This window comes from Mesocricetus auratus, unplaced genomic scaffold (genome assembly GCF_017639785.1).
Source record: "Mesocricetus auratus isolate SY011 unplaced genomic scaffold, BCM_Maur_2.0 Super-Scaffold_100013, whole genome shotgun sequence".
NCBI classification, from domain to species: domain Eukaryota; kingdom Metazoa; phylum Chordata; class Mammalia; order Rodentia; family Cricetidae; genus Mesocricetus; species Mesocricetus auratus.
In genome coordinates, this window is record NW_024429196.1 from 78165517 (window position 1) to 78184867 (window position 19351).

The window sequence follows — 19351 nt, forward strand, 5'->3', positions numbered from 1 at the left end:
GGACGCGGACGCCGGACGCCGAGCAGCGAGGTCCGCGGGTGACGGGCGGACCGCGGAGGGCCAGAACCACCTGCTGGAGGAGCCGCGCGCTACGGGGGCCGCGCAGGGTCCAAACGGCTCGCGTAGGCGGCGGCGGCTCCGCGGTCCTCGGGGTCGCCCGGCCGGGAAGGCGGGAGGCCTTCCGGGACGGGATCGCGGGGCTCCCGGGAGGCCCGGGGGCGGGGGAAGGGGGGCGGAGGAGGACCTCCGGTCGCAGGCGGAGGGCGGTGTCGCGAGCCAGGATGCAAACAGCCGGGGCGGCCCGGGATTCCCGGGAAGGAGACCGGGCTGCGGCCCCGGACACTCACCGGCCCGGGGCGTTATGTGCGTGCGTGCGTGCGTGCGTTACTTTTGCAAAGTTAGGCGGCGGCTTACCCACACCCCGCGGCTAGCGGCGGAGCTGCAACCGACGCCGTCCCGCACGGCTCAACTTGGCACGGGTGAGATGCTGCGGGGACGCCGAGGGGAGCCCGAGTTACCCTCGCCCTCACCGGGGAAGGAGCGAAGCGGAGACGCGGGGGATAGGAGACGCCAAAGGCTCGGTAGGGGCCTGGTGGAAAAATACCGACTGCTCCACGGGGATCCGAGGACGGCGAGCATCCGCGGGGCAGCGCCGGGGATTGGCCTCGGAAGAGGTGGAGTTTTGCAGGGAGACCTGGGGCCTTTAGACCGAGGCCATTGGACGCTGCGCCCCGAGTGCAGGAGACGACAGAGGTTGGGGCGCGCTGGCAAGGGGCAGGGACAGCTGCAGACGGAGCACTGGTGGAAGGATCTGTAGTTATAAGGGAGCAGTGTTTTGGTTTTTAGAAGTTTGGAGAAGGAAAAGAAGGACTTTTTTTGCTTTGTGAGCCCTGTCTGCAGGGAAGCAAACATTAGGGACGGGAACCGGCCGGCCCTCTGTAGCCTGGGCAGGAGGCAGTGTCCAGCTGTGACAGCTGTAGAGGTGTGCACACACCTGTGGTCCCAGAGCCTGGGAGGCGGATCCAGAAAGTGAGTCCAAGGCCAAAGGTTACACAGAAAGATTGATCTGTGTTAGGGACCAAGGGGGGGCGCGTAAGACTGACATAAATGATTGAGAGATGATGTGGAGATACATTTTACAGGATTTGACAGCTTGATTAGGGAGAGAGAGAGAGAGAGAGAGAGGGAGGGAGGGAGAAACAGGGACTTGAGACTGGATGATTGTAAGAGTGAAAATAATACTTAGAAGAGAAAGGCAACAACTACTTTGAATTTATTTATTTATTTTACTAATTTATTTTTTACATTCAGGGCTTCCCCTCCTCTCCCCCAGCCCTCCCCATCACCACCACGCCCTGTGTCCCCAGCCCCCCAATCCACTCCTCCATTTCTGTTCAGCAAAGGTTACATCTTCCATGGATATCAAAACATTCCATATCAACTTGCCATAAGACTCTGCACCTCCCCATGTGTGAAAGCTGGGCAAGGTGACCCAGTATTCAGAGTAGGGTCCCAAGAGCCAGGGAAAGAGTCAGAGACAGTCCCCAGACAGCTACTTTTATTTAAAAATGGGCCTGCGTGCTTGTCTGTGTGAGGGTGCCGGGAGCCCAGGGACTGGAGTTACCACAGCTGTGAGCTGCCATGTGGGTGCTGGGAATTGAACCCTGGCCCCCTGGAAGAGCAGACAGTACTTGAAACTGCTGAGCCACCTCTCTAGCCCCCAGACAGCTGCCTTCTAAGATGATTCATTTAGATTTGGGCATTAGGAGGGGTTGGAAGCAGCCACATAGATAGGGTCACTAAGAAGTTAGAAAGAAACGTTCTGCAATAGGCAGAAGAGCTGAACCAGGAAATACACTGGGGGCCGGGGAAATAGTTCAGTGGATAGTTTGAATTCTCTTCCCCAGAGTGAATGCGAAATCTCCCAACACGCTAGCATGCTCTTGTCACAGTGTTCAGCAGGCAGGGACAGGAGAATCCCTGGGTCTTCCTAGCCAGCCTGTCTCAAAAAAACAAAACAAACAAAACCAAGGTGTACAGCTCGAGGAATAGTAAACACAGTTGTCCGTCTACCTCCACATACTCAGGTACACACAAGAAGTAGACTGGAGATTCCTCAGCCAGCAGTCTGTTGCTGTGAGGGAAGTGGGTAGACTCAGTCTTCAAATATATTGAGAGTCTTGCTACCTCAAGTGTGCTCATATCCGTGTCACCAGCAAGTCTGTTAGAAATGGGGGACTCTCAGGCCCCAACACAGACCTGCCAACTAACATCCTCAGCTTCAGAGAAATTCCAGGAGGTGACCAGCATCAGCATTTGGGGACCTCGGATGAGAAGAGCAGCAGAGGAGGAGGAAGGGGAGCACTTGAGTGGGCCAGAGCACCAAAGCAGGGGCCACCTCAGTCTCAGAAAGCTGGGCCTTGCCCGGCAGCAGCGGTGGTGGTGCATCCCTTTAATCCCAGCACTCGGGAGGCAGGTGGATCTCTGTGAGTTCGAGACCATCCTGGTGTACAAGAATTAGTTCCAGCCTCCAAAGCCACAGAGAAACCCTGTCTCGAAAAACCAAAAACAAACAGATAAAGCTGGGCCCGCAGGAGTGCAGGTCAGTGCCATAAACTGTAGAAGCTGAGAAGGACGAGGGACAGCGGTGAGGGACAGCGGTGAGGGACAGCGGTGAGGGACAGCGGTGTGTATGGTCCGAGATTCCATGCTGTGAGCACCCTGCCAGCCATATTCTCGATGGAAGCTTCCGGACTCTTACTTTCTGACTGGGGGATTGCCTAGAGACAGTCCTTGCCGTGGGCTCACCCTTGGGACGGGATGACGTAAGCGGGTGGACTGATGGGTGGATGGCCGAGCGTCTCTAAAGGTGGCTTCTGCTGTCTCAGCAGAGCGAGGAGCAAGGCCATCTTTCGTCTGTCACAATTCGTGTCCCTGGACGCAGGCAGCTTTTCTCCTCCTTTCAGTGAGTACCAGAGCAGTCCGTGCCTGCGCCGTCAGATTGGAGCCCTCACTAGAGATGGACTTCTGCAAGGTGTTTCCTCTTCTGCCAAGTGAACCCTGGACACAGCCGCTCTGCTCCCATCATCTAGATTTTCTCAGGCTCCTGGGGCTGGCAGAGCCACAAGAAGGCACCCAGATGAAGAACAGCTTCCGACTCAGAGCACTGATTCTGTGAATGATGGGGCATGGACTTGGCCTTTGGGGTCCTTTCATTGTAGCCATTTCTACTTAACATGGCACCACCTAAAACTCGTAAAAGAAGAACAGAATCCGGCGTGTCTGAGTGGAGAAAAGCGATCAGACTGAGCTTTCTGGACACCACTGAACCCTTTCGTGAAGGACCACGAATTTATACTGAGGCTACTCACCCAGTCGTACCCTCTCCTGCAGTCCTTGGCCAGGCACCGAGGAGACAGCAGGGCCGGGAGCTGGCCAGGGAGTGTAATAGGGAAGGACACAGTATTGGAAGGTCGACACAAAGGAAGCGTTATTATGTGGGGTAGGGTGGGAGGCAAGGTTGAGAGTAGAGTGAGGAGTGGCTAGAGATATGATAAGGTTGGGCTGGAGAGGTGGCTCAGTTGTTAAGAGCTCTGGCCGCTCTCCCAGAGGACCTGGGTGGGTCTGGTTCCCAGCATCCACAGGTGGCTCACTGGCGTCTAACTCCGATCCCAGGAGATCTTCTGGCCTCACAGGCACCACGCGTGGATGTGGTGCACAGATACACATGCAGGAAAACTTCTGAAAACATTAAGTAAAACAAGGTTTCTAAACTTGTGTGTTTGATCAGGTGAAATCGTTTTTAGAATTTGGGTGCTGTAGAACAGCCTTTGTGCACTGTAAATACGTGTTGCTCTCATTGTTAATAAAAAGCTGATTGGCCGATGGCTAGACAAGATTTAAGGGGCAGAGAGAATGCTGGGAAGAAAGAGGGTGGAGTTGGAGTCGCTGCCTGCCAGATGGAAAGGAAGGACAGGCAGGAGAGGTATGTCCTTGGGGCAGCACATAGACAGAAATGTGTTAACTTAGGCTATAAGAGCTAGTTAGTAATAAGCCTGAGCTATTGGCTGAGCCTTTATAATTAATAATATGTCTGAGTGGCTATTTGGGAAGTGGTAGCAGAACAGAGCTGTTTGTGGTCCCTATGCAAAGATCCTATGGGGCCAAACAGAACAGTCGAAGAGTAGAGTCTGCACATTAAAATGAAAAGGGGATCTGTGTCGAGTCCTTTGTACTGCCCACTCCCGAATAACGACATGACTTTCTAGTTATGAACTCTTAGGCTTGACCCCAACTAGCTCGTATAACTTAAAGTATCCTGCTCCTATTAACCTATGTTTTTCTATGTGGCCTTTGTTTGTCTGCTTGCCTCTCCTCTATTCTGTAGGTCTGATTTGGTCTGAGTGTCGCTGGGTCTCTCTTCTTCCCAGAGTTTTTTCTCTCCCCGTAAGTTCCACCTATTCTCTCCTGTCTAGCTATTGGCCATTCTGTGGTGATATATTACTTATGATCTAAAAAAGCAACTGGAGATCAAATTGCAAAACTATGCAGAGCCACAGAGGTCAGGCAGTGGCGGCACACATCTTTAATCCCAGGACTTGGGAGACAGAGGCAGATGGATCTCTGTGAGTTCAAGGCCACCCTGGGCTACATGAGAGTGAGCCAGCCTAAAAGAGAAACAGCTCACACCTTTGATCCCAGCACTTGGGAGGTGGAGACAGGAGTGATATGGCTGGGCAGACAGAGGAATATAAGGCTGGAGGAGACAGGAGCTCAGGATTACAGACTTGCTGGAGAGCAGTGCAGTCTGCACTGTACTCTGAGGATTCGTAGATACCCGTTTCAGTCTGAGGTAGAGGTAAGAGCTAGTGGCCTGACTGCTTTGCTCTTCTGATCTTCAGCTTGAACCCCAATATCTGTGTCTGGGTTTTTATTATCCATGTTACACCATTCAGCTCTTTATTTAGTCAATTGGAAGGTGCCTTAGGCAGAGACACATCTTTACAGCGTAAAAATGCTCTGTAACAGATCTGTAGTTAGTAATAGCAGGGTGTGGGGGATGGGCAGGCACTAGAGCACACAGAATGAACTAGTGCTAATATTTTCTCTTTAAAAGCTATCGGGTGGGGGCTGGAGAGATGGCTCAAGGTTGAGAGCACTGACTGCTCTTCCAGAGGTCCTGAGTTCAGTTCCCAGCAACGACATGGTGGCTCACAACCATCCATAATGAGATCTGGCGCCCTCTTCTGGTGCGCAGGCATACATGCAGGCAGAACACTGTATATATAATAAATAAATCTTTAAAAAAATAAAAGCTGTCAGGTATTTTATCATACTAGCTGGCCCAAGGTCCTTTGAAGAGATGAAAGGATCAAGGAATCAAGAGGCAGGAAGAGTGTAAAAAGCATTGTCTATTGTCAGTAGCAGGCTCTTTTGGATCACTAACCCCAAGTCATAACACAGAGACTTACATTAATTATGAAAGCTCAGCCTCTAGGTTAGTCTTGTTTCACACTAGCTCTTGTAACTTAAATTGATCCATTTTTATTCGTCTACATGTTGCCATAAGACTCGCTGTTTTGTTGTTGGTGGTTTTTTTTTTTTTTTTACCTTTCCTCCTGCATGTTTTGCATCCTCTGCGTCTGGCTGGCGCCTCCTTCTCTCTTGTTCATCGAGTTCTCTCTGACCAGATGTCCCACCAACACCTCCTGCCTAGCTAATGGCCATTCAGCTCCTCATTAAAGCAATGACGGTGACGCATCTGCACACGGCATAAAGGAATATTCCACAGCAAATACCCATGTGTTACTGTTCATATGTAGTCACGTGCTGTCTTGGTTATCCACATGCCTTTCTGTTCATATGTAGTCACGTGCTGTCTTGGTTATCCACATGCCTTTCTGTTCATATGTAGTCACGTGCTGTCTTGGTTATCCACATGCCTTTCTGTTCATATGTAGTCACGTGCTGTCTTGGTTAACAACATGCCTTACTGTTCATATGTAGTCACGTGCTGTCTTAGTTATCCACATGCCTTTCTGTTCATATGTAGTCACGTGCTGTCTTGGTTATCCACATGCCTTTCTGTTCATATGTAGTCACTGCTGTCTTGGTTAACAACACACCACACACAGCAGTTGCCTCATGAGATGAAGTGCACGGTGCTGTACAGCTGCAGTCCCAGTACTTGGGGGTGGAGGCAGGGAGATCATAACTTTGCTCCCAGCCTAAGCTTACACAGAGAGTTTGAGGCAAGCAGAACCCCATCTCAAAGAAATAAAAACACAACCAAACGACAGCCAACCAAGGTAATGTTGCCTAATGACATGTAGCTGTGCTCGTCTGTGTGAGGGCCCTTCGTGCTGTGCAACAACTAAAACACGTCTCCGTACTTTGTCAGAACATCCGTTACTATACAATATCGGACTTCCCCATACATGTCTGTATGAAAGGGCTCCTCTTTTTCCCCCAAAGTCCCCGTGTTAGAGGCTTGGTTGCCAAAGCAGTGCTGCCGGTGGGTGGTTGAGCCTTAAAGACATGGGGCTTTAGGTCGATGGGGGCAGCTCCTGAAGAGGTTGGTAGAACTCCACACCTTCCCTCATTTAATCCCTGGCAACGAAACAGGAGGTTTTACTTCCTAAATGCTCCTGTCCAAAGGCAGTAGGGCCAGTCACAGTCGGGGACCTCCAAACCCGGTCAGAAATCACTCTTCTCCCTGTAAGTTGTCTATGTTAGGTACTCACTGCCACAACTCAAGGCTGGTTAGCATGCTTTGGGAGCCAGCAATTCCAAGTGAAGAGATCTCTCAAATAGGAAGCTTGCCCACTGCAGTGAGAAGGTGTGACTTTTTAAAAAAGAAAATCTCTTATATAGTGAAGCTATCCACACTATATGAGATTTCTATCACTGACTCTTAAATGTAGGTAAAAGATTTAGGCTATGCATATGTTTGAAGACACCCTTTGCATTAAAGACCAGCCTAAGGGAACAAACATGAAAGTTTAGAAGAAAGAGATGGGAGGGTTGTTACACCAGTGCACAGATAACAAAAAGGTACCAGTTGTTTTTAATTGAAAAACCCAACACGATTTCATGTATATGGGTGGTTTGCTTGCATCGATGTCTGTGTACCATGCACAGCGTCCTCAGAGCCCAGAACAGGGCACTGGATCCCTGGAACTGGAGTTGGAGATGGTTGTGAGCTGCCGTGTGGGTGCTGGGAACCGACGCCTGCTCTGGTAGGCAGAGTCCTAGTTAGGCTTGCTGGGATGAAAACACCATGACCAAAGCTACTTGGGGAGGAAAGGGTTTATTTTACTTACACTTCCCTATCACTGGACAGGAACTCAAGCAGGGCAGGAACCTGGGTGCAGGAGCTGAAGCAGAGGCCATGGAGGGGCGCTGCTCACTGGCTTGTTCCTGATAGCTAGCTCCATCCACCTTCTTATAGAGCCCAGGATCATGAGCCCAAGGATGGCCCCATCTACCATATGCTGGGCCCTTCCCTATCAATCACTAATGAAGAAATGCCCTAAGGCTCATCTACAGCCCAGTCTCACTGGAGGCATGGCCTTAACTTGTGTCAAGCTGGCACAGACTAGCCCGCACGAGAGCACAAGTGTTTATAACTGCTGAGCCGTCTCCCCAGCCCCAAATCTTAGCTATTCTGATTCCTATCTGTTTTGTCCAGGAAACTGCCCGAGAGTACTCTCCACAAATAAGGACACAAATCAAGAAACAGAAACACGAGCATCTGATGAAAAGAAGCTAAAGAGAGGACGGGGCCGAAACTCCCCTGGCCTAGGTAAGAAGGTGCAGCCGGCTCCGGGAAGACCTGGCCAGGGCAGAGACCAGCTGGCCCGCCCTGATGCTGTGGCACAGAGGGCTCCAGAGAGCCTGCGTGGGGTAGCAGTGTGCTTGACCCATGTGAATGAGACTCTCTGACTCTGGTGGGACACACAGATGACTAGCTGACAGGAGGCGAGGAAACTAGGCAGACTAAAAAGGGGCGGTTATGAATGCCAAGGAAGCAGGCGTTCCCAGCAAGTCTCCTGCTCTAGGGTATCAGTTTCATCCATTAGCCAAGGGAGCTGAGGCACCGCTCCCCTGTCTGCTCTGCCACGGCTCTGCTGCTCAGGAATGGGGGTAGCACAGAGCAGACCTGCAGCTGTGCCGCTGCTGGCGTAAGGCATGACTGAAGGAATCCGTTATTGTGGAAAGCTAATCTAATAACAGTGTAGCTGGGGGGCTCTGTGGTTGTCAATATGGTGCAGAAATGGGTCGATGTACGTGAGTTCAAGGCCAGCCTGGTCTACAGAGCAAGTTCCAGGACAGCAAGAACCAAAACTTCAGCAGGGCACTGTCTCCATTCCTACAGAGTACGGGTTTGCTGTAACTTGGCCAATTAAAGTCAGTCATCCCTTTAATATCTAGTTTCCTTGCTCATGGGAGACACTGAACTTTGTACTTTTAGATACTGGGGATTTAACTTAGGGCCTTATACATGCGAGGCCAGCCCTCTGGCACTGAGCTATAGTCCCTCACCCAGGAAGTATCTAGAAGTCGTTCTCCCCCTGTTGGTTCACAATCCCACAGAACTCTTCAGACTGTAGGTTCTACAGCCTGTCTTGTCTTCCCTGTTTGTCTCCTCAGGTCACAGACACTCCAATCTAGAGATGAAGCATTTCTTAACGTTCTAGGTACGCATAAACTAACGGGAAGGAGCTCCCTCTGAACCCATGCCGGACAGGCTGACCTGGTAACGTCTAATTTGATCTGATTTCTTCTCTATCTGGTAGCATAGATCAGGACATACCAACTGAAGACAGGTCTGACTACCTGTCTGTGAAATGAGCTGCCAAATGAAGCAGGCTTCTTCAGCTTCAAGAAATGCCATTTTCCAGCTAGGGTTCAGTTATTCTGAAGCAACTATTGCTAAAGGAAGAAATACAGATAGCCAAAAATGCTGGTCACGATCCCAGTAAAAACATAGTTTTTCACTCATAAACCAAGGGTAGTCGCAAAGTATGACTTAATGCTTATGAAAATGGATTCAGCGAGTTTTAAAACTCCTTTCCTGACAGAAGTCACATGACAATGCAGAGAATATGGCAGCTACTGCTGTTAATATATCTGACTAAAGTGGACATGAACTCATTCAGAAAATGCTTTGCTACGACTTTGGGAAGCTGTGGAAAATCTCATCCTAAACACACAGTGTGCTACTTGTGAAAGTGCTTTTGTGTACTTATCTGGTAAAGCAATAGAGTGCTGTATATAATTTAAAATGGCCATTTTTCCTCTCAAAGTGATTAAAATGTTGTATTTGAAATAGCATTTAAGAGTAAAGGGGTGATAAGTGGCCCTTTTGTTTGCAGGCAGGCTCACTGGTGGCTTAGAAAATAGCACTAATGTCCTCTATTAAGATCATAACTGGGGTCTTGGTGACTGGTGATCCAGAGCCTACTGAAGAAGCGTCCAGTGAGAGGGGAGGCCCTGGTGCCGAGGCCCAGAACTAACAATCCAGACGCTGCTCCAGAGAGACTGGCTTCAGCACAAGAGGCTTCTAGTTCCCGTTCCTTCCAAACAGAGAATGCAACCACGCTAAAAAATAACAAAACTGACAAGTGCAAAACTTACCAAGAGTCCTCTAGTTTCCCATTCCTTCCAAACAGAGAATGCAGCCACATTAAAAAAAACAAAAACAAAAACAAAACTGACAAGTGCTAAACTTACCAAGAGTCCTCTAGTTTCCCATTCCTTCCAGAGAATGCAGCCACATTAAAAAAAACAAAAACAAAAACAAAACTGACAAGTGCTAAACTTACCAAGAGTCCTCTAGTTTCCCATTCCTTCCAGAAAATGCAGCCACGCTAAAAAATAACAAAACTGACAAGTGCAAAAGTTACAAATTAAGAGAACTAATAAATTCTGCTAGGTTCTCAGTCTTGCAGCGCTGGGAAATGCCACTGCAAGCAACAAACAAAAGTGGGCAGTGAGCTCAGCCTCTCAGGACAGACGGCTACTGGCTTTAGTTAGCTCCCAGTGAACCCCTTTCTCCACATGGGTATTTTAATGAAGGAAAAATTAAGCAAAATAGTTGGGATTACACTGGTTAGTAGAGATGAGTCATCGGTTGCCTAAGTCAGATATTTGATCGATCCTTTCTGCTTCTTCACTGTAAAATCACTTCAGTCTTAATGAACTGCATTAGTTTATATCCGACTGTTTCTTGTGTGTGAACTGAATGGCTTCCTGTTTCCCCCAGTTCTGCCTTATCGGGCTTTTTATATAATACTGAGCAAATGGTAACCACAGGAAAAGAAACAAGTATAAAAATGCACTGTGTATTTTCAAATGACAAGTTTAGTGCTCATTATGAGTCTTGAGAGGGGTGCTTGTGTCTGTCTTCTGCAGGAGGGGTACTGTGTGTCTGTCTGTCTTCTGCAGGAGGGGTGCTTGTGTCTTCTGCAGGAGAACCTTTCTGCAGGAGTCTTCTGTAGGCTTAGAAACACCTGGATGTTTTTACGTTTCTGTTCTTTTTGCCAGTGAATCTTTCTGTATTGTCCCTGCCGTTCCTGTCCCTAGTTACTTGTGTTCTCACTCAGCTGGGCCCCAGTGGAGGTCAGTCAGGGTAAAGCACCACAGGCCCCCAGTCTGCGGCTGATAACTGGGGGCATGGGGTCCACGTGGCGATCCTTTAAAACAACACAGAAGATGCTTCTTAGGCTGGTACAGTGACGACTGCCTGCACTCCCACCCCTCCAGAGGGCCTAGACAGCGGAGTTAAGAGCTTGAGGCAGAACTTGCCAGAAGAAGGAAAGAAGGGATGGGGGTAGAGAACAGGGATAGGGTAGGAGAGGAAAGGAGACGGGAGAGGAGAGAGGGGAGGGGATGGGAGGGGTGAGGGGAGAGGAGGAGAGAGGGGAGGGGAGGGGACGAGAGGAGAGCAGAAAGTGAGGGGAGGGGAGAGGGGAGAAGGAAAGGAGAGAGTGAAGGGGAGGAGTGGAGGGAGGAGGGAAAGGAAGAGAGGAGAGCTCTGGGGGAGGGGAGGGGAGGGTGGGGAGAGGAAGGGTGGGGAGAGCTCTGGGGGAGGGGAGGGGAGGGTGGGGAGAGGAAGGGTGGGGAGAGGAAGGGTGGGGAGAGCTCTGGGGGAAGGGAAGGTGAGGGTGGGGAGAGGAAGGGTGGGGAGAGCTCTGGGGGAAGGGTGGGGAGGGGAGGGGAGAGGAGAGCACTTGGGCACTTCTGGAACTGCAGAGATGGTTGGGCTGTTCCCAATGTCCCTGTCAGGCAGCTCACAACTGCCTGTAGCTGCAGAACCGTCTGGCCGACTTGGGCACCTGCAGTATTTGCCTATTCTCTCTCTTACACACATAAAAATTTAAAATCGTTAAAAAAGACACTTTAAGCTCTGTAGCACACACAAGGCCTTGGGTTTGATTCCCCTGCACTGTAAAAAGCAGACACCTCAAATCAAATGGACAATATTTACCTATCTGGGTTTGAAAAAGTCATACTTTATTTTGTATATACTGTAACAAGCTTAAAACATAAAAACATGAATAATTTTAAGGCAATTTCCTTTGTTCTGCTTTAATGACACAAGCATTTAAAAAAAGGTTTTAAACTTTTTACTATTTTCTGAGTGACTCTATTCCTTGAGCACAACGGATCTTATACATTAGAATGAAATCTATGAAATGGTTCTGTCTCTCTTAAAGCAATGTAGTGGTAACCGGGTAAAGCTCTCTGTGTTAAAATTAGTCGATAGAATATAGGACCAAGTCTGCTTTAGTATCTTTGGGTTCAGATTGCATTGCTTCCACTCCAGACAAAGGCAGTTCTGTGACTGAGGACTGCCGTGGGGATCCACCAGGGAAGACTGCTCAGACATGGGGTTAAGCCAATAGAAAGTCTTTATTAGCCAGCTGGTGACTACATGGGGTGTTTGAGATCCCAGTGTAACCCTGAGCCTTTCTCAGGGGGAGCTTTTAGGCACAAAAACCATATTCTGGGTTGTCATACTTCGTTAACAAGACGAGCTAGCCAGAAGCAGAACAGACTACAGAAGCCAAAAGCAAGGGTTAGTGCATTTAAAGACTTGCCACAACTGTGGACTTTGATAGTTTGACCCTGTGACAAAGTTTTGCTAGTGGTGCTGTCTACATGCGGAGTTTTACAGCCTGAATGGAGCTTCCATCATGGAGTCAGTTGTGCTAAGGTCTAATAAAACTGTCTGGAGTGGGGTCAAATGAAAACTACTGGAAACACGAAAAGCTGACATGGTAACCTGAGGTTTTCTTTTTTATAACTTCCCTTGTTCCGGAAGATTCCTCTCACGCTCACACCGGGTTCAACTCAAAGGATGGCATAACCATGAACACCATTTTCTAAGTATCTGGTGGGTGTGAGCAGCTCATCCTAAGAGAAGGCCATAAGCAGGGAGCCCTGTGCGGGTGAGCCATGCATTTCTGTAGGGCCCTTGAAAAGTCAGTTACTAGCAGCAGCAGCAGGGTAGCATGAGACACTGTCTGCCGGGTGGGCGGGGTAGATGTGCTCCTGCTTGTGATAAACTACAGCCCACACAGGCTCAAAACCAGTGCACCCTCAGTGTGCCAGGGACAGCCATCGGGATGGAGACGGCCCAGAGCGCGTTACAGTTTTAGATGTGAAACACACACGGTATCTTTAAAACACCAAAGGAGTGGGGAGAATTGCCACGACCAATGGACTTCTTCTCGGACCCCTGCATATCATCCCACATGTGATGTCTGAGGAGCCGTGCCACGACGGCCCCGCCTGCTGGTCTGGTTCCATTATAGCACCTGTTCTTACATAGAAGAATAACTTCATTGCTGTGGGTTATTATAAACGCAGCGATAGCTAAAGAAGAGAAAGTCTATGTCACTGAAAATCATGTTTCTGCTGACTCTTTGACTCCAAGTTTTTAAGGGTATGAATGAGTGAGCGACCCAAGAGCTTACATCAGAGAAGTCAAAGCAGAGCAGTCTGGGTGCAAAAGCCCCTCCCTCCACCACAAACCTCTCCTAGCAATACTCCAGTTAGGGAAGGGAAGAGCATTGTAAAGAGACGGACCTTTCCCCTTTAAATACTCTGTTACATGTAGGAAATATAAGAATAAAATGAACAACAACAAAAACCTGTTTTGTATAGATTGGGCAGTATTGGTGCACGCCTTTAATTCCAGCTAGGGAGGCAGGTGGATCCCCGAGTTTGAGGTCAGCTTGGTCTTTCCGGACAGCCAGGGCTGAACAGAGAGAAACCCTATCTTGAAAAAAACAAAACAAAACAAAATAAAAAACCCCATTTTCTACCGAGAAAGTCAGGCGGGGGAGATGCTCAGGGGTAAACAGCGCTTGCTGGGGAGATGCTCAGGGGTAAACAGCGCTTGCTGCTTCAGTGTGAGAACCTGGGAGGAGGCACCTTGTGTTCTGATTACTCTATAAGCCAATGACCCGGCTAGAATGGATTGCTCACACCTAAATTACCTGTCTGGGACATCAGCTATGTATGTTTGATTATGTGGATGAAATCTATCAAAGCATATACAAGATACAAATTAAATGTTTACCAAAAATGGGGAAAGCATACCTTTGTTACTTGACAATGAATTCACATTTGTATTATACGATGAAACCATTTTAGTTTTATGTAACTTCTGTTGCTTTGTTAGTGAAAACGAGTTTTATATTTCCATACGTAAAGTAAATGTTTTAATTTCTTGGGCAAGAAGGATTCTTGCATCAAAACACAATGGTATGAATTACTTAGTAAGGCATAGCACGCTACTTAATCTTAAAAGGATTTACAATTATGACCTTCATTAATAAAGATATTTACTAATACATAATTTTTGTTTGTTAATACAGGGTTTCTCTATGTAGTCCTGGTTGTCCTAGAGCTCACTATGTAGACCAGGTAGACAGAGATCCACCTGCCTCTGCCTCCAGAGTGCTGGGAGTAAAGGCATGTACCATACTCAGCTTAATATATAACTTATGGGTAATTGAAGGCACTGACTTTTTACCATGAGATTAATATATGATATAGGGTGTGTGTGTGTGTGCGTGCGTGTGTGTGTGTGCTTGTGCACGCACAGACATAGAGACACTTAAACCCTCAGCAAGGGAGAGGACTCCGCAGGAACTGAGCAAGCATCTGTAGGGTAGCTTTGCTACTGGTGCCACGCAACTTTAACTAATCCAAAACAAAACAACTTTGGCTTACACGTGAAAGTGTGGAAAAGAAATAATACTTCAGGGCAGCATAATGGGATGTTGCCTGTGATAAATATTGTAGGAAAGAATGAATTGCTCGTTTAATTGAAACGTAAAGGGTTAACTAGATTTCATGTCGTATTTGCAGCCCAGTGCCACCAAAGCCTGTGAAGCTGGACGCCAAGGGGGTCAAGTCTCAGCTCTCGCCTATCAGAGGGACATCACCCACGCACTCCACCGGCCACACCACTCGCAAGTGGCATCTTCCTGAGGATGCTGGGATGTTCTGTGCGGCTCTGTGGTCCTTCCCTGTCCCGTTCAGGAAACTGCAGCCACGTCTCACAATTCTGACTTCGTATGAGAGGGAATGTGAAATGCACAGGGCGGGATAAAGGTGGAGATTAGCGTTCTACTCTATTGTCCAACAATATAAGCTAACTATAAAAGCGAAGACACCATGCTAGAGTTAAGGCTGATGTGCCACCTCTGTGGATCCTAACAACTGTGACGCACCCTTGGCCCACAGGCTTAATTCCGGCAAACACACACAGTAGGAAGGTAACTCTTAATTCCGGCAAACACACACAGTAGGTAGGTAACTCTTAATTCCGGCAAACACACACAGTAGGTAGGTAACTCTGGCACAACCGGGATTTATCTGGAGCTTAAAAAATAGCAACATACGGATACTTTAACATTCCAATACTTAAGGATTATAATGTACTTCTATAATATGCCTTTATATTATATAGAACAATATACATTTGAAGAGTGTTTTAGTCTTTGGTTAGTTCTCCAAATGTACTTTAAAAAGTAAAGCAAACATGCCTAGGAAAGAACTTAAATACACTTATTAAGTAGTTCAATGTACCAAGCATTCAAAAATGCATTTATGAAATAGGAAAGCCCTAACATACACAAGAGTACCACCAAGCCCCCTTTCCTGGGTCTTGTGAAGAAGCTGCTGACTCTGGGCTCTCATTCTCCAAGTTAGTAAAAGGGATCTTTTCACATATGTACTAAATTAAAAGTTTTATTGTCCAATGTGTATACTTTGAAGTCACTAGGTTTCCTCAGGTACTTCAAGGGAATCAACAGTCACTGACCGGACCCCAGCTCCCAGACTGGAGCGTCGTAACGACAGCTCCAAGGCAGAAATCTGACGTAATTCTTTGCGACACAGTTTGACAGGTTTGACACCCTGCAGCGGCCCCGCAGTCTTCCCAGGCTGAACGTGGGATGGTGGTGGACTCTGAGATAGTATGAAGGGATGGGTCTCTGGTTTATCGGCGCTGCCCAACAGCTGGCCACTGGAGGGTGCCAATGAGCCCCGGACTGGAAGTGCCTCCGGGCTGCCTTCCAGAGTCTGTGGGGGCAGCGCTGTGGTTTTTAAGCTGCTTGAAGAATCGTCTGCTTCTCTTTCTCTTCCATTCAGCTTTGCATTTTCAGTTCCAGTCGCCCATTTTGGTTCTCCACAAAGCCCTGCCGCCTCTCCTGGGTTGTTCAGGGCTCCATCTCCAGCATCACCGGCTAAGGAGAATCCACATAGAACAAAGCAAAGCAAAGTCTTCTCAGAGCCAGGTACTTTTGCTACAACATCCTAACAAGCTACAGCATTTAACCGAGCATACACACTGCTTTCAGACTTTTGCTTAACGACTTCAGATAGATGTGTGACTACCAATCTTTACTCACTTATAAACATCTGGAAATGGGAATAATGGATTTTTTTTTTTAACTCACTAAAGTTGAAAACCATGTAGTGATTTTTGTACTCTCTAGAAACCTGAGTACTTTGTGCGTCTCTGAAATCTTTTTAAAGGAAGTTATTACTTTTTTAAGTTTAATGCAACGCAATTCAGTATTTTATTTCGTGTGTGCGGGTGTTTGCCTGCATGTGTGTCTCCATACCTAATGTGTATGTGTGACGCCTGTGGAGAGCAGATGTCACACCCTTTAGGACTAGAGTTAAAGTGACTGAGAGCCGCCATGTGGGTGCTGGACCCACACCTGAGTTCTTTGAAAGAGCAGGCAGTGCTTTTCACTGCCAACTCAGTTATTTATTTTTATGTTCGAGTGTTTTGCCTGCGTGTCTGTGTGGGCATCACGGAGTCCCAGGCGAGCCACCTGACACGGGTGCTGGGAGCTGAGCTTTGGGTCCTCTGCGAGACCAGAGAGCCGTCTCTCCACCCTTGACATCTCTCACGTCTGACCCCCGCTTGGCTTGGTACTGGGCAATTCCAAGTCCTGGCCAAGGCAAGCTTGGTGAGCCCCTGTGTTGGGGCATGCGTCATCACATGTATGGAAATCTGGTCTTGGTTGGTGCCCTAACATGATAACAATATTCTGTTATCCATCTGTAGTGTATGATATGCACCGCATCTCCCACTATGGGAATGGAGGTCAGGACATACACCTTCAGTGAGCATAGCCCCTTCAGTGGGCATGGAGAGTTGAAAAGTCTTCAATCGTAACACATCTAATATTAAAAAATTGTTTATGGGAGATCCACATAGTTAGTAGTGATAATAAGTGACATGTGCTGTCAAGTGCTTGGTGCACTTTTCTATCTAGCTTCTCCCTCAACCTGGAGCTTGCTTTAGAGTGACCCACACTATGGGAGGAGAGACCTGACTGCTGCAGGTTGTGTCTCTGCCCCCCCCCATGCTCACACACATGAATGCACACACTAAGTAACAATGGAAGCATCCACGTGGGCTTGCCCAAGTCTTAGTGTGTCTCTCTCTCTCATGTATGATTGCCTAGAGTAAGAGAGCTCGCTCTGTTCACCAGACTGCCTGGGGCAGGAGTGTTAAAGCTTACTGGTGACTAGAATGCTCACACTTTAGGAGCAACTACTTATTGTCAACTTTGTGTCTGTTCTAATTCCATGTGAAGATCTGTGTCAGCGGCTACTTCATAGTTTCTGGTTTGGAGAGATTAAAAGGTAGACAACAAATTCTGCAATGTTTCCTTAGTACCAGAGAAGATCAAAGCTTTGCAAAATCAGTTGTTTTAAACTCTGAATTACAAGATAGGTTATGGTTGTCTAATATCTCCTTTAGTCATAGAAATTATTGTTAAAAATCAGCCCAAGTGTTTCTTTTGTAAATTTCCTAACTTTGAAATCTGGGGTCAAGTTATTTCAGAAATATTGACTGCCCTCCTATTTTAAGGTCTTATAAAAAAAAACCAATATGTTACCTTCCAGGAGCTTTTGCCTTCTGTAGACTACTTTGTCATGTTAACTGTTGTGAAGAATTTAATTTTACATATGTAAATTTAATTATTATACAAGGAAATATCTTTGAATCTGGTCATGTTTTAAATGTCTGGAGGAAACGCCTTGGGACTGCCCTTAGGAACACACGATTTTATTTTTACTTGTATTATTCTCCTTTGGAAAATTCTTTACAATCTTGCTAAAAAGATTTAATTTTTCTTTAGTATGTGTTTGCATGTACTTAAATTGTTCACAATTTTTAAATGTTTCAGAGTCAAGTATATTCTGCACTGGTTAGTAAGAGAATGTTAAGTCTGTAGCTGCAATCATGACTAGAACTTGAAGTGAAATGAACAATTTTGTAGCTTCTCTTCATATTGATAAATGCAGGGCAGATTCATGAGTCTGAGCTGAGGCTAACCCTCAAGAGTGTATACTTGCTCGGTATATGTGAGGTGCAATACTCCTAATACAAGAGGGAAGACGTTTAATTCATTAATTCACTGCACAAGGAAGAATTAAGCCCAGCATTTATACTACCACAAGATATCATTTGAAGCAACCTTTATTTGTAGTTAATATATTCTTTTGAAACATTGAACATATTATACTCTCTGAGCATATTATACTTTCTTTTTCAAATTTGATTTCATATTTTCCATAATGAATAAAACCTTGACCATAAGAAAAAAAATGATCACCAGATATGGCGGTGGTGTACCTCTTCAATCCCAGCACTTGGGAGGCAGAGGCAGGTGGATCTCAGTGAGTTCAAGGCCAGCCTGGTCTACAGGTGAGTTCAAGGACAGCCTGGTCTACAGAGCCAGTTCTAGAACAGCCAAGACTACACTAGGCAGACGTCTGGGAAGGGAGCAAGTTAAGATGGCAGGTGACACAAAGCCTTACGATCTGCTAATGACAGCTGCCATGGCGATGCTCCTCGGGCAGTCTCTTTCAGTTTCTTCTTAAGATCTCTGCTGGTTTTCTTATAGAAGTAAAGATCTTTTTCCAGCTGCTGGATTTTATCTTCATATTTTTTTAAGGTTTCTATAATGCCTTCTCCATCTTGCTCTACAAAGCAAGAATTTACATTTAACCTTAGCTTTAAGCAAATGATTCAAAATTATAGTTTAACATAGCTCCAGACTCACTTTAAAGGGTCACAAGTATGTTACACATATCTGTTACCTGAAGGGGTTTGTTCAGCCACAATATAGATTCTTTTGGCTATAAAACTTTTCCCAAAGGATCAACCCCTTCATTTCCTTTTCTACCTACTCTTGACCAGCCACTTCCTGCTCACAACTCAGCATCTGTGCCATTGCTCCTGAGAAGGCTCATCAAGAAAATAGAAATGGGCGTCTCCTCTTACAAACAACTCTACCAGCCATGTGTGATACATTACTTCAAGCTTGCATTAGGGTCTGTGGATATATGGAACGTTATATGCCAGGGTTTATAGGCCCAAGAAACTAGGAAGAGTAAATAACGAGGAAAAACTCTATGCAATGGGGGTGGGGAGCTTTGGTGGTTGTTCCAGGTAACTTAAGACTTGTAATTATTATTTGTGAATGTGTACCATTGTTCTATAACGGTAAAGTCCAGCTTTCTGAGCTTCAGAAAACACATTCAGACCATGCCCTCCTTTGTACAGCACATATAAACAATAGCTCTATTGGTTTTCAATCTTTTGCTGTTCTTATATCTTATTTAACCCATCGTCTAGCTTTAAGAATTACTTAAAATCGACAACATTCCAATAGTAGAATGCATGACTCACATGCAAAGCCTCAGGCTCTGGTCTTCAGCACCAAAACCAAAAAGCCAACCAATCAAAAGCCACACAGCTTATTGCCTTTATTTCCCATATGAATACAGCTGAAATTAGAAA

The 19351-nt window shown here is 46.9% G+C and overlaps 3 protein-coding genes across 6 annotated transcripts in view; 1 reads left to right on the plus strand and 2 right to left on the minus strand.

The window, feature by feature from the left end:
- The window catches only part of Gkap1 (G kinase anchoring protein 1), a 35008-nt gene extending 34347 nt beyond the window's left edge, over nt 1-661 (minus strand). For 2 of the 3 annotated variants that reach the window (XM_005078403.4, XM_040756083.1), the window contains exon 1: nt 415-552. The gene's annotated coding sequence lies outside the window, so the exon portion shown is untranslated. Of the gene's footprint in view, nt 1-414 lie in introns of all 3 variants that reach the window. The other variant, XM_040756085.1, reaches the window with a different exon arrangement.
- Nucleotides 235-19146, plus strand: LOC106021801. Its single transcript, XM_040756087.1, has 3 exons — nt 235-674; nt 7691-7804; nt 14386-19146. The coding sequence occupies exons 1-3, from the start codon at nt 362-364 to the stop codon at nt 14406-14408; spliced, it is 450 nt and encodes a 149-aa protein (XP_040612021.1). The 5' UTR covers nt 235-361; the 3' UTR covers nt 14409-19146.
- Kif27 (kinesin family member 27) overlaps nt 11898-19351 on the minus strand; it is a 74913-nt gene continuing 67459 nt past the window's right edge. For both annotated transcript variants that reach the window (XM_040756081.1, XM_040756082.1), the window contains exons 17-18: nt 18367-18531; nt 11898-15767 (exon numbers count right to left, since the gene is read on the minus strand). In XM_040756081.1, the coding sequence (XP_040612015.1) occupies nt 15301-15767; nt 18367-18531 (632 nt within the window). In that variant the 3' untranslated portion in view covers nt 11898-15300. The remainder of the gene's footprint in view (nt 15768-18366; nt 18532-19351) is intronic.